Raw genomic sequence first — 14336 nt, 5'->3', positions numbered from 1 at the left:
CACTCGCAATCTTGGGATGAGCTACTGGCATCAGAGTTATACACTCAATCAGCTTAAAATCTTTTGATGCGCTTGCAATGTTAAGCTGGTGGTAGTTGTACACGTCAAAAGTCATTTCCTTGTTCCTCATTCATAAAAGCTTTTGACAACAAAACCTTTCGCCATTAAGCTTTGCTGTAGTGAACTGTACCTGAGAAACCTAAAAGTTGCTCGAGGTTCTCCCTCGCCATTTCCTTCACTCGTGCACTTTCTAATCTTCATTGTACATGTATAGAACTCAAACATGATGTGGCCTATGGACCTGATGATGATGTTGCTCTTTTCCCACTCTTTTATCGAGTTGCGTGTTTCTGTGGAAAGGACTTGTCTCCTTGCTTGAGCATCTTTTTTCTTCTGCCACTTTCTAGGTTTCACATGAAGTTGAACTGCTGACAGCTTTGTTATTCTTTACATTGAACTGTTCAATCTTGATCAATTATTGCACTTTGTGAATTTTGGCGATTTAAATTCTGTTTATTTTGTGGTTTTATGTTTTTGCTATGCAACAGTGACAGATTACATCCTCTTTTTTCCAGTAATTTCTTGTTCCTTCCATTGTGATGATGATTTGTTATCCTAATCAGCCTTTTAATCAAAGAGTAGACGATAAATGTCTACGATTGAAAAGCTTGTTGGGAACATGCCGTCGTCATCCGTCCACAATCTTATACGCGTTCTCCTTCCAGTTTTACTCTCATGGAACCGCTACTAGTTTCCTATCCACTTCGTTTCCTACCCTTCTTGTCATTGCAACAAGCCTGTGGGTCCTGGCGGGGCCTGGTCCCCTCGGTCTCAACTCGAGACGGGGTGGCCAAGTGAATCCGTGCCTACGACGAATGGAGTCGCGAACCCCGGACGTGCGCAATTCGTATCTCACATCGCGACCTGAGTGGCCCCAACACACGCGTCACGGTCGCGAACGAACGAGGGCAGCGGCCATCGCCGACATGGCGTTGACCGCCTCACCGTCGGTCAAACCGTTAGGCGCCCCAAGCACGGCAAGCGAAGCCTCCCCCTGTCCCTCCCTCGCTCCGTACCACCAGCCCCATCTTTATCCTCCCCCTTCTCTCTGCTTCCCTTATCTTCCCCTGCCCACTGCACCACCATCAGCCATAATTATATGAACTAACCAACGAAGGAATCCACCGAACCTTTCTTTCTCCTTTTTCTTTTTGTTCATATTTGTATTCGACGACAACGCAAACTCGCAGCCGCCAAATTTTACTCCGCCGTTGAATTCTTCCTGTTCTAGTCGTCTCTCTCCAAAACAATTTTTCTCTCTGCTCCATCAGCAATGGACTCTTTCTTCCCCCTGCCACTGAGATAGGAAGACGGAGCAGAATACTATGGACGGCGAGGATCCTCCCTCCTCCTCCGGAACTCCCCGCAAGACCCTTCTCCGATCAGCCACCTGGACCTCCCGCTCGATTTCCAACCCTAACCCTAACCCCAATCCCCAACCCAGCCGGCCGCCCAAACCCGGCCGCCTCGCGCTCCCTCCTCCCCCACCACTAGCCGCTTGGCCCTGCCCCGCCTCCGACGACTCCGGCCACTGGCCCGCCACGCCCTCCGCCTCCTCCACTCCTGCCGCTGCTGCCTCTGCTGCTGCGGACGACGGCGACGGCGACGTCTCCCGCGTTGACGACCACGTCTATCTGGGTGGCGACTCGGTGGCACGTGACCGCGCGGCCCTCCGCCGCCACGGCATCACCCACGTGCTCAACTGCGCCGGCGCCGCCTGCCCCGACCACTTCCGCGGCGAGCTCGCCTACCGGACGCTGTGGCTCCGCGACTCTCCCGCTGAGGACCTCGCCCCGGTCCTCTACGATGCATTTGACTTCCTCGAGCGCGCCCGTGCCGCCCCACGAGGCCGCGCTCTCGTCCACTGCCGCCGCGGCGCCTCCCGCTCCGCGGCCCTTGTCGTCGCCTACCTCATGTGGCGCCGCGCCCTCCCCTTCGACGACGCCCTCCGAGCTGTCCGCGCCGTCCGCCCCTCCGTCGACCCCAACCTCGGCTTTGCCGCTCAGCTTCTCCGCTGCCAGCGCCGCGTCCACGCCCTCCCCCCGACCCCCGGCTCCGCCGCCCTCCGCGCCTACCGCATGGCCCCCCAGTCCCCCTATGATCCCCTCTACCTCGTCCCCAAGTCCGTCGACCTCAGCTCCACCGACGGCGCAGGCATCCTCGATTCCCGAGGCGCGTTCGTCGTCCACGTGCCCTCCGCCATTTACGTCTGGCTCGGCCACTGCTGCGGACCCTCCATGGCCACCGCTGCCGCCACCGCCGCGCTCCAGGTCGTCCGCTACGAGCGTGCCGAGGGTCCTATCATCACCGTCAACGAGGGTTCCGAGCCTGCAGCATTCTGGGCCGCCCTCACTGACGAGCCCCTATCCGCCGTTCCGGAAGAGATCGTTGGAAATAGGAGAGTGGAGCTTTATGATCTCGACTACGACATCTTCCGCAGGGCTACGGCGAGAGCTAGAGCGGCACCACCACTCTCGAAGATGTGGACAGGTCCCGAGACGATAACCCCTGTGAAGGATAGTGGTTGGTGCCGCTTGAGGCGCAAGTTCGCAAGCAGGGACTGGAAGGATATAATAAAGGCAGTGGTGGAGCGCAGGAGTCTTAGAGAGGAGGATCTGCGGGCAAGCAATGCAGTTCGATCTCCAGGGTCGTTCTCGGTTGAGTCGAGCACCACACCATCATCCTCGTCAGCTGATTCTGCTTCGGTTCTGTCTACCTTCTCACCAAACTCGTCATCTTCCTCAGATTGGAACAATTTGTCACCGCCAAGGTCGGAATTGCATAGGGCATCACAAACTGAGCTGAATACGGAGTTGCAATCTTCAAGTTCTGGAAATGTGAAGGGGAAGGATTTGAGATCATTAGCTGAACGCAGGGGTGGCAATGCTCCTTCTCTGTTTCTAGTGCCATCAGCCGGTGATACCGAAGGAAGGCTCTCTTCAACAGATATTGTGAGGGACTGGTGCCTGTCTCCTCCTTTTATTTCTGAAGTGGAAGAATACCAAGAAACATTTGATTTAGAGCGACGACTCTCATTAGGTGCTTCTGATCCGGACGAAGAAGCAGAAGATGAAACTTATTGTGCTGATGAGCATAACCAATTAATTCATCCGGTTCTTTTTAGGTGGCCAGATATGGATAAAGTGGAAGATGTTCACCCTGGTGTCCTCGACTCTGAATCAATATTCTTGTTGTTAGCATCAGAATCAAAATTGGGTTCAAGAAAACCAATGATGAAGAAAATATATGTGTGGTTAGGACGAGATAGTAGGAATAAAGTTGGTAGAGGGAATGAAGAAGATGGGCATATATATTTGGATAGGGCTGGCACTGAGTTTTTTGGTCGCATGGGTACTCCAATGGATACTCCTGTACAGGTATGCAATAATTTCTTCAACCTGGTGAACTTTTTTTTACCTATATGCTCTAGTAACGTTATTCTGATTTCAAATGAGGTCTTGTTTTGAGGGAAATATCTGCCTTCAAAGTGTTTTCAGAAAATATGTTATTTGTTGAAATCCATAATTACTTGTTATTTGATAATCTTTGTCATTGAAGAAAAATAGGATCTTTCATGTGAATAATGTGCAGTGTCATGTTGGATATTCCAGCTCATGATAGCTGTGTACTACTTGTTTTTAACTAGGATTATTGAGGCATTTAACTATTATACTACCTTAATTGCAATGGAACAAACTACTTAGTTGTCTATGATTGACTGAGATTAGAAGACTGTATCATTAAACAAGGGTGAATCTATCCTCAGACTTGTATTTAATACAAAGGAAAAAAAAACATAATGCAGCAGGATTTTTCTGAACCTAAACTTCCAAAACTTTGAAGTTCCCACAGGCTTGTTTTTTGGACCAGGTATTTTATATTGACTTACAAATTTGAGAGGATGCTAGATTTGTCTGGTAATAAACATATTAAAGTTGCCTTGAAACAATAATTGCTTACACTCCATATCAATTTTTTATGCTTCGGTACAATTTAACTTGCATACCTACTGAGTAAATTGCACCTTGCATGAATCACTGCTTCAAAAATTCATCTTTAGGAGTTGTATATTTTTAATATATAATCTTTAATGAATTCATAATAGAATAATCCGCTAGCTGACAACCAAGGTATATAGTCGTTCATGTATATAATGCTCCAATCAACATCCCAACTCTAGTCCCAAAAGAATTCCCCCATAAATCCATACTAAATATGAAAAACAACATAACAGATACCAATTGGGAAGGAGGAAGAATTTAAGGATGCAATAATGCATCATCACAAACATACATCCTTCATCAATGGCATTAAATTTGAATGCCCAAGATGCACTCATCCAACAATAGATGAAGACATCTTACTCATGGGAATGACTTTACTCTCCAATAGAGAGAAATCATACACCCCTCAACTACTGAAGTGGTGTCTCACCCACCATGGTGACAAATAAATCTCCCCTAGCAGGATATCATTCGGTCGTCACATTTGACGGCCCGGTCCATTAATTGCCAAAGGTAATCATGCTACCACTATTGATTTGCTGCCAGTAGGAATTAATGTTCATAATCATCATAATATATTCATTCATGATTTTGTATCTCATGCATCATGAGCTCATTATGTAACATCTAGTATATCTAAAAATAGATTTTTTTGATATATATGGATATATATCATGGAAGATACTCATCCATAAGTAATCATCTAGCAAACCAAATAAAAGTGCAAGTCGATAAAATATCATCAGTAGTTGACCGCATTTGGCACGGATGAAATGAGTTGACATGATGTTCATAAGAATGAGATTATATTAGATCATATTAGATTTAACTTCCAGATCTTAAAAAGTTAGGATCTGTCTTGACCTACAATCATCATGATTCTCAACGTCCTCGACATCATGATCTCCATTATCATGAGTATCTCCAAGGACTATCGTGCCGCCCAGAACAGTATGTAACGGGCTGTACGTACCGATTTGAGTGTGGACTAGTACGCAGATCACTCCCCTGTTTTGGCTGGTTTCGGTCCAACTCATGTAAAGAAAACCAAAAACAGTGATTCACGAGCCCTCTTCTTGTGATGCTGCCACCACCATTTGCGAGCACTCTTCTTACCACTGCCCTCTTCTCCTGACGCTGCCGCCATTCAATGTTGGCATTGTCTAGCAGCAGAGAAGAAGGAAGAAGACGAGGAGGATAAGAGGAGGGATGTTCCGGGGAGATAGATGGATGGAACAAAGGAGGATAACAGTGTCATTTAAGGGGCATTAGCATGAGTTGGGGAATGGAGAGGGGATATTGCAACTATACAGGCAGGCATGTTATGAAACTAGCTTGCAGAGCTGTCCTGCCGGCTGGCTTTCAAGTTGGCTTGTGGGGCTGGCCTATAACTGAAGTTGAGCTAATATCTACTACTATTTCCTGGAAATACAAGTTGGACAATGTGAGGCCTGGTCTATGGGTGCAGTGGGCTTCACTCTGCTGAGATTACAGTGGACAGGGGCCTGCTGAGGCTGCATTTGGGTTGCAGCCTTGTGCATTGGCTAGATATTCGCATATGTGACTGTACAAAGGGAGTGGAGCATAAGTCTCTCAAGAGACGTGGTGGAGGGGAGTCTTATTGGCTGGTCAAAGAGTGTGCACGATGGTACATAGCTTTGTACAACACATGGGCAATCAGAGATGCACGTCGAACAATTGAGGAAAGACCACCAGGGAAAGCATGATATTAACAAGGCACTTGGCTGCACATCCTGCAAAGGACCATGCAAGAATTCCCATGCCCTGTGCTGACGTGCGCAGGCTTGTTGATGTGCTTAGGTCTGCAAGCAGGCTTTCCTGCGCCATGGTTTACAGGCTGATCTGTGCAAGGATGCCTGCTAGCCGTGGCTGGTGCAGGCGGGCTGGGCTTGCAGGCCAACATTTGAGCTGCTGAAGGAGGGCTGCTTGTTGGGTGCTGGGGGACTCGCCTATGGCATGCGATCTAACAAGGATGCAAGATCAGCGACCTACACGTCACAGCAGCTGCCCCGATCCAACCCCACCTGATGACCTCTTGCCGTTCTGTCACGACCTTAGCTGGTTTTGCCTAAGGCGTGCGGCACCCTCGCGCGTCCGTCCGCAAAGGTCAGCCTCCCCGAATTCTCCCATTGTCCCTTAGGACCAACAAAAGAGAGAACGGGTTAAAGAGAACGCCTCAATCGGGATCCACAAGCAAACATGTCCGAAAAACACTTCATAGACAATGCAAATTACAAACAGACTTTACAAGCTCTGAATAGTTGCACAACAAAGGGTAAAATGGTCCATTACAGACCGAAAAGCTCTCGAATGTGTCCACATGACACAACCTTTATTTACAAGCCTAAAGAGGCCACCAACCCAACTAAAATGGGACTTATAAGCCTTCGGCCGCCCCTCTACCTACTATACAAGGCATGAACATGCCAAAAGACAACGGACAGACATAAGCATTACATCCAACATCTTGTTTAGAAGTTTGTCCGTTACATTCTCCCCCACTTATCCCTTCGACGTCCTCGTCGAAGCCTTTGTGAACACTGCAACTCTTCGCCTTTGCTGAGTCTTCAATCTTCTGCTCCAGCTGCAATGCGCCTCCTGGCTCCCAGCTGCTCTCCGCTGCTGTTTCTGAGTAGTCGAACCTTTGATCCGCCATGCTGCTTCAACTCGCCAATGACTCTGACTCTGGTGTGGGGTTGGCTGAGTTGTGTTGATCCTTGTCGATTCTTGCGGATCCACCAAATGAAGGAAAAGACCATCTTTTCTGCGCCAGTCTCCCAAAATTTCCACATGCTGCTTGAACTGGGTGGATGCTTGTTGGAGCTTTAACGAGCATCGCCTCGCAAACTTCTGAAGTTTTGGGTCCTTCCTCCACAAAATTTGCTCATTGACTCTTCTTTCAGTTAGTTGTCACGTCCAAGTAGGTTCGCATCACTTCCGCTTTCGATTGGCATTTCGTTGGGAAATGAAGCGGACGATCTACTCTCAGTAGCACTGATCACCGTTGGTGAGGATTTGACAACTATTGTCTTCCATTTTCTTCGAAGGGTCTTTGAACTTGTGCAGAGCTCCTCTGCTGGATAGATAAGAGAACTGGGGTACTCGGTTTCGCCCATTCTCTTAAGAGTTGAGAAGGCACAGGTTACTTTGACTTCGCCCGCCTCCTCGAGGTTGTACTTCATGCATCGAGCTGGTTACTAGTCTTCGCCTGCTCTTTGCTCACACTTCTGAAGTACTTGAAGTGTTTGCACTCCTTGCGTTGAGTTGGCTACTGTGATTCACCTTCTCAATGCCATCGAACTTCTGGAATGCGGGAAGTTTTCACCCCAACTTGGAGTAATTCTCTGATAGATGAGGTCGCCTCTGGGATTGTACCGTCTTCTCCATCAACCCTACCGCCTACTCCACTGAGTAGCAAAGGTACAGCACCGCGTACTGCCTACTTCGTTCCTTGGTCGTGCACTCTTGCATGACCCGAAGTCCTTCACTTACGGCTATCTTGATGAGAAACTTGTTGACACCGGTCTTACGAAGTTTCTTGGCCTCTGCCCTTCAGCCTTGTCTCGGTACTTGGAGATTGCCTCTGCATGCTCCACCTCCTCGGCCCCTTTCACGACCAAGCGCTCTCCCTCCATGAGAGCAAGGGATCAATGACTTGCACGGAAGTCCCGCCTCTGCGGTACCATGGCGCTGCCATGCCCATGGCCCTACTATCCGTCGCCTCGCCTCTGTATCCCTTTTCTTCACAATCAGTAGAGATGTCTCCGTGGCACTCCTCTGAGTCCACCTCCATTCTAACTGATGCTTGATTTTGGGTAGCTAAGTCCCTCTGGACTCGTCGTCGCTTCCTCGCCCCTTTCGACCCCCTGCTTCAACACCTCTGTGTTCTCCAAGCAGTCTGTTTGGTCGATGGAAAGACAGACTGCAACTCCCATGCATGGCCTCTGCCATCACGTTGTAGAGTTTGCACCGATTCTGTTCTCCTTAGCTTCCTTGGTAGCAACGTTCGCTTACTCGACCTTGTCCTCTGACTTGTCGGGCTCCCTTAAGCGAATATGAGCTCTGGAGCAGTCCAACTCTCCAGCTGCTTCGATCATACCTCTGTATGATCAAGTCCCTCCCATGGAACTCACTGGTACTTGCATTCAAACTTTTCCCTTGGTGGAACACAGCCCCCATATGCTGATGACCAAGGCTTTCATCCGATGCAAAATTCGATGCACGCCCAGAAGACCCGCCTCTGCGGTACCATGGCCTTCACTCCTTGAATCCATAGCCCTTCTTGCCGTCGTGTTGTTCATCGAAGTGGAGCTTCCAGTAACTCCCGATCATACCTCCATATGATCTAATCCCTCACGGGACGGATTATGTGTATCGCATTGCCACGAACTGTTCCACCACGATCCGCTGCACCATGTCGCCTCCTGGTGACATCTCCATTGCATTCTGATCCTTGTGGAATAAACTCGAATTGTGAACCCTCCATGTGTGGCCTCTGCCAATACATCGCAGGGTCTCCTCCACTTTCGAATTTGTTCGCTCCTCTGGCAATCGACCTTCATCCACCCACTCCTGGGTCACACCTAGATGAAGCACCGCTCTAGGACAGTCCGTCGCCTAATAGCTCTCGAAGTCCACCGACTTCACTGTAATCTGTGCACCATTGTCTGGATCCTGGGCCTCTGCCCCTATCAGCACAATCTCCGCTGCGCACTGCTTCCTTCATAGCAACTCAAATGGCAACACTGTGGCATATTCTTCAAGAGTACCCGCCTCTGCGTCCTCTTGCCCCGTGCTAAGGCCTTCTGAACCCAACTTCGCCTCCGCAAGTTGAGTCGCCTTAGTTCCTCCATCAAATGCTCTTCCGAGTTAAGGTGCATGTGCCGCGAAGCTCCCTTCGTCTTTGGCACCATGCAAGATGAGTCCGCTCCGTCAGGATGAAGGACCCATGGAACAACATGATCCTACCCTTGCCTCTGCAAGAGTTCATGTCTTTGACCTCTGTCTAAGGAAAGCACTGTGCTTCTGCTCCATGTTCCAACTTCACTGCTGGCTCCCTTCATGCGGCTTGGGTACTTCGCCAAGTTACACCCAAGTTGCTCCGCTCCTCGTTCTTGCATTGAGTCGATGGTGGCCCTCGCGCCCACCATTCCACGGGTCAGCCCTCCCTTGAGTCCGATCTCCATATCGACTCTAAGTGTGCCTTCATTTAAGTTGCTTCAGGTCGCTCCCCCCACTTGATCTCGCAATGCATCCACCAATGCATTCTCTCGAGCGAGGTCAAGCGACAACTCCACGTGAGGTACTCCTCCTCAACATGTGAAGTCCGTCTCACATGATTCTCCCTCTGGAGTGCCGAGACTTATCCCTCCTAGATAACTGTCTCGTTGGAGCAACATCTCTCTTCGTTTTGGAGACCACCATCCCCTTGGACTACTCCGATCTGCTGAACAAACTGTGCATTGTTCTGCCTCTTGCAAACGCACTTGCTAGATTGCGCCTCCACGTCAATACAGCCACCACTGCACCCCTCAAGGCCTAGCAACATGCTGAACTCGTTGCACACTTCAGCCTTCTACGGACGTATCCTTTGCATGCCGAAGAGAAAGTTTTAATGCTCCATTGGCGCCGAGTCTCGACCGCCTTGGGATGGCCACGAACATTCCATCGTCCGCATACAAGCCCATGCATGAGTACCAAATTCTTCGAGTTAGCAATTCCCCTCACCTCTGTGAGCTTTGCATAACTCTTTTGGTCGTTGAGCAACTCATTCCACCTTGGATGGTCTCATTCTTGCCAAGCGCCTCGCCTGCCTAGAGCACCATCAAGTATGGTTGTCAACGTTGAGCCGTAGCTCAAACTCAGCCATCCCAACCTTTGTGCGCTCCAAATTCTTCCAAGCTTGTCTGTTCTCGTGGTGCCTCTTGCGCGAAGGGTTGGCCATTCCACTGAATGCCAATGTTAGATGCCCGCTCCTCTGAGCGACTCTTTTCCCTACATCTCCATGCCCGTTTTCCCTCAAACGGTCGCGCGTGTGCTGACTGCCCTCAACGCAGCCCCGCTAGGTCCCCCACGTTTGCATGTCAAGTGTTTCTATGAGTGCTTGTCCCGCTCTGATACCATATTGTCACGACCTTAGCTGGTTTTGCCTAAGGCGTGCGGCACCCTCGCGCGTCCGTCCGCAAAGGTCAGCCTCCCCGAATTCTCCCATTGTCCCTTAGGACCAACAAAAGAGAGAACGGGTTAAAGAGAACGCCTCAATCGGGATCCACAAGCAAACATGTCCGAAAAACACTTCATAGACAATGCAAATTACAAACAGACTTTACAAGCTCTGAATAGTTGCACAACAAAGGGTAAAATGGTCCATTACAGACCGAAAAGCTCTCGAATGTGTCCACATGACACAACCTTTATTTACAAGCCTAAAGAGGCCACCAACCCAACTAAAATGGGACTTATAAGCCTTCGACCGCCCCTCTACCTACTATACAAGGCATGAACATGCCAAAAGACAACGGACAGACATAAGCATTACATCCAACATCTTGTTTAGAAGTTTGTCCGTTACAGTTCGCATCTTCCCTTCTCCTAAGTCCTAATTGTCTCCTATTTTACTCGGCTCTCATCTTTTTCTTCTATCTACCTTTCTATGTCCACTCAAAGCTCTACAAACTTCCACAACCATGTCTTTTCACTCCAGCAACTACGACATGGTGCAAATGATATCACCTTTTACCGATTTAGATTAGATCTTTCAAGTACACAAAGGAGTGAAGAAACAAACATCCTTAACTTAATAATCAGCATGGTAAAAGTATCGGATTACAATACTTGAGTCACGAGCAAAATAATAACAAGGTGAAATCATACTGCTAACAGAAAGTGAAGAGATGATTCCTACAGCAATCATCGAGATAGAGAAAGAGAAATCTAGAAAGGATCCTGACGTCTTCCTAATGGTAATGCACATTGTCTGTCTTCTCTTCATTTTTCTCCTCTCTGATCAACTTCACAACGAAAACCTGTCTTCTACCCCTCACCTTCTTTAGAAGGAAGCAGGCTCTAGATAGAAAGGAGATGGAATATCTAATCCATTGTAGCCAATAAGACCATACCAATCTCATCTAACTGTTGTCCCAAACAAATATGATGTCTAAACACCTAAAATACTAAATTAGCCTTCTAATTAAAGCTGATTCTAACAATTATCATCAATTCCTGACAAGATTCTACACATATAATCAACCTAGTTCAGATTAATGCTTTACTGTTTTTGAGATTTAGCTCATCCTGTTAATGTCATTTTGGTGACTATACAAGTTGCAGAGGTTAGATATAAATGCAATGTTTACATTGTCTTGGTCTTGGAGGTCACAGAATGTTCATATGCATATGCATCATCAACTTCCTCTTAGGAGAAGTTGCATGGATGTGATTAATAAAAGTAAAGAATCTTATTCTGCATTAGATTTTGTATGTAGGAAAGCATATATTTGGAGAAAGTTCATAATTTGTCTAAATTATGCATCATCAGATTTAGCACCTGAATTTGACAATCCCTATATTCTTCGTCTGGTACCTTGCTCTTTTGGATAAATCATGTGCTACACACAAAAATTGAGACTAGGCTTGTTTTGATAAAAAACACTTGTAATGCAATAGACTGTAATCCAGATGTTCAATTATTGCAAAACCCGACAATGGCGACAGCCTCTAATTTTACTCTGACTTTCCATGAACTAACTCGGACATTGGCACACAATAAGAGGCTGAAATAATGTGCGGTTCAATCACTTGAGTTCCCAGTACAAATAGGAAGCAGGAAAGCTTCTAGGCATTGGTTCTGGTGCCTAAATATGTCATTGTATGTTGCAGCTATACAATGTGGTCATATCGATCCAAGACATGGCATGTACGCGTGTAGAATTTGCTATATGTATCATTGCAGCTCAAAAAATCAGTTTGTTGTATCACAAGCCAGGAAGAGCACCCAGAAGAGAGATGCTTGTTCTATTAAAGAATAATTTGAAGGACAATTGTAAAGACAATTTTGTGTCTAAAATTAATGTTAGTGGGAATAAAATTGTGAAGGGTTCATCGGTCATGTTGCAATTGAGGAGTAATATTTATTTAAAAATTATCATGAGTTAAGGTTTGCAATATTTCAAGGAAGTGAGATTTTTATGTTTAAAAAAGAATCATTATAGAGAGTTCCTCATTACTGGACAGCAAATAGCTTCATTAGTACATATCAAGTTTTGGAAAATGTTTAACAAAGCAAAAAAAGGAACTTCTGGTTATAGAGCCTGTACTGGGCTATACGAGCCTTTACGAAGCATACCAAGCATTAAAGGCTCTATACCATCTGGTTTACCCTGATTCGTGTATCGGTAATCTATCAAACTGGTAACGGAACTGTACTAGGCAATATTGCAGACATTGTTGTGCTCATTCAACTTGTTCCTCTGCGTCTTTTAGATTTAGATTTAGTCAAGTGTGTGAAGATGATAGCAGGTCTCTGTAATTCCAAGATCTTGCAGTTTTGTTTTAGGTTCTACCAATATATATGTACAATAACTGCTTTTCTGCAACTTTTGATTAGGCAATTTGATATCAATTTTTTTTCCATTGTGAATTCTGTAATATTTTCATATTGAACCATCTTTCCCTACATGAAGGTTTACTTTCGATGAATTCATGAACTCCATCATTCTTGAGATATTGTACAGTTGTACTGTTCATGAATAACCATTTGCAATGACACGAAGAGACTCGTGTTTCTAAATTTATGTGGTTGGGCTGAATAATTATCGTGTAAATTTACTTCTTATGTACTGGGCTTCACTCTTTAATTATCTTACTGGATTAGCATGATTCATAATAAAACCTCTTTAAGTATATATCCCTCTTACTATGTTTTAAACCCTTCACTTAACAAACACTCTCTTCTTTAATTTTTTTCTATGTTTTTGAGAAATTGTGCAAAACTTCATATTTAGCCATACTACATATGCTGTATATTTAGGAGGTTGTCTGACATTCCATCTTTGCCGCTACTATCATCCTCTTTTGGAAGTTGACAACGCGAGATGATTTATGGCAGAGATCGTAGCTTGGGGGTGAATAACCATGCAGTTGGCAGTTTCTGATATGCAAAAAGTGGAAAAGGGACTTAGTTGGAATAATAATTATTATGAAAATTAATTGTCACAAAATTCTTCTTTTTTTGAAAAAACTAGAGAAAATGGAGTACCTTCAATGTGAAATCATAACATTTCGTTCAGTGGATTCTTAGATTTAGCTGTCCCAAGATGTCATTTACCAGTTGCCTGGTGATTTGGCTCTTTCTTATGTAGCATGTACAGCCTTTAATATTATTGATAACTGTGATCAGTCAAGCTAATCCTTCTATGTATTCTGGAAGTGTCATTATGTTTGTCGATCGAAACCTGATCGTATTTATTATTGTGTGTTCAACAGATAATTCGAGAAGGCCAGGAACCAGAGCAGTTTTTGAATCACATCTTTTCATTCCACCAGGCTACAGAAAGCAGTCATAGCTGAGGATAACTGAGAACTACTAGGAAAGATCCAACTTTCCTTTCAAGCATGCCCAACTCACTAATCCTTAAGGAAGTTATGGAAGTTTTTCTTTGCTTTGTTTTCATTTACCAGGGCAACAGTGTTATACCAAGTGCAACCAGTTAAAAATCATCAGCCATCACTAAATGTGTGAATGGAGCTGGCCATTCAGGAATAACAAGAGAAATAATTTCAAGTGAAAATATATTGTATCCTGTGCTTTTTTGTGCAGGTTACTAACAAGATATGTCACTTAGTGGAACTGCTGCTTCAACGTTGACTAAGCAAGGTATGCATACTTCCTCCCATGGTCACTCTGCTAGTGGAAACCTAGTTGAGCCAAAGATAGCAGTGTCGGGAGTTCTTTTCAGTTCCTATGGATCCTATTCCTCCCTGCCTTGAATTAGATCTCTGCTGTCACATTCCAGATTTAGTCCCAAATTGAGTTCTGTTATAGGAGTAGGTGGATTTAGTTTCTACCATATTAACTCTACTGCACATTGTGTGTCAGACTAACATTGGAAAGTTCATGCAGTTTTACCCCGCAAACCAGAATACACTAGAGAAGTTCATCAATAATGAGTTATTCTTGTTGTGAGGTAGGAGGAAGTTTGATTCCAAATCACTGTTGCGTGATGTTGGATCAATTTTTAACCTTAACAAAAA

General features: G+C 45.9%; 1 protein-coding gene across 1 annotated transcript; it reads left to right on the top strand.

The window, feature by feature from the left end:
• Positions 1-1095: 1095 nt before the first annotated feature.
• Positions 1096-13913, top strand: LOC135668522 (protein-tyrosine-phosphatase MKP1-like). Its single transcript, XM_065178512.1, has 2 exons — positions 1096-3437; positions 13569-13913. The coding sequence occupies exons 1-2, from the start codon at positions 1386-1388 to the stop codon at positions 13650-13652; spliced, it is 2136 nt and encodes a 711-aa protein (XP_065034584.1). The 5' UTR covers positions 1096-1385; the 3' UTR covers positions 13653-13913.
• Positions 13914-14336: the final 423 nt, after the last annotated feature.

Source organism: Musa acuminata, unplaced genomic scaffold (assembly GCF_036884655.1).
Source record: "Musa acuminata AAA Group cultivar baxijiao unplaced genomic scaffold, Cavendish_Baxijiao_AAA HiC_scaffold_1129, whole genome shotgun sequence".
Lineage (NCBI taxonomy): Eukaryota > Viridiplantae > Streptophyta > Magnoliopsida > Zingiberales > Musaceae > Musa > Musa acuminata.
Note: the sequence above shows the minus strand (reverse complement) of the source record. Positions and strands in the feature narration are given on the sequence as shown.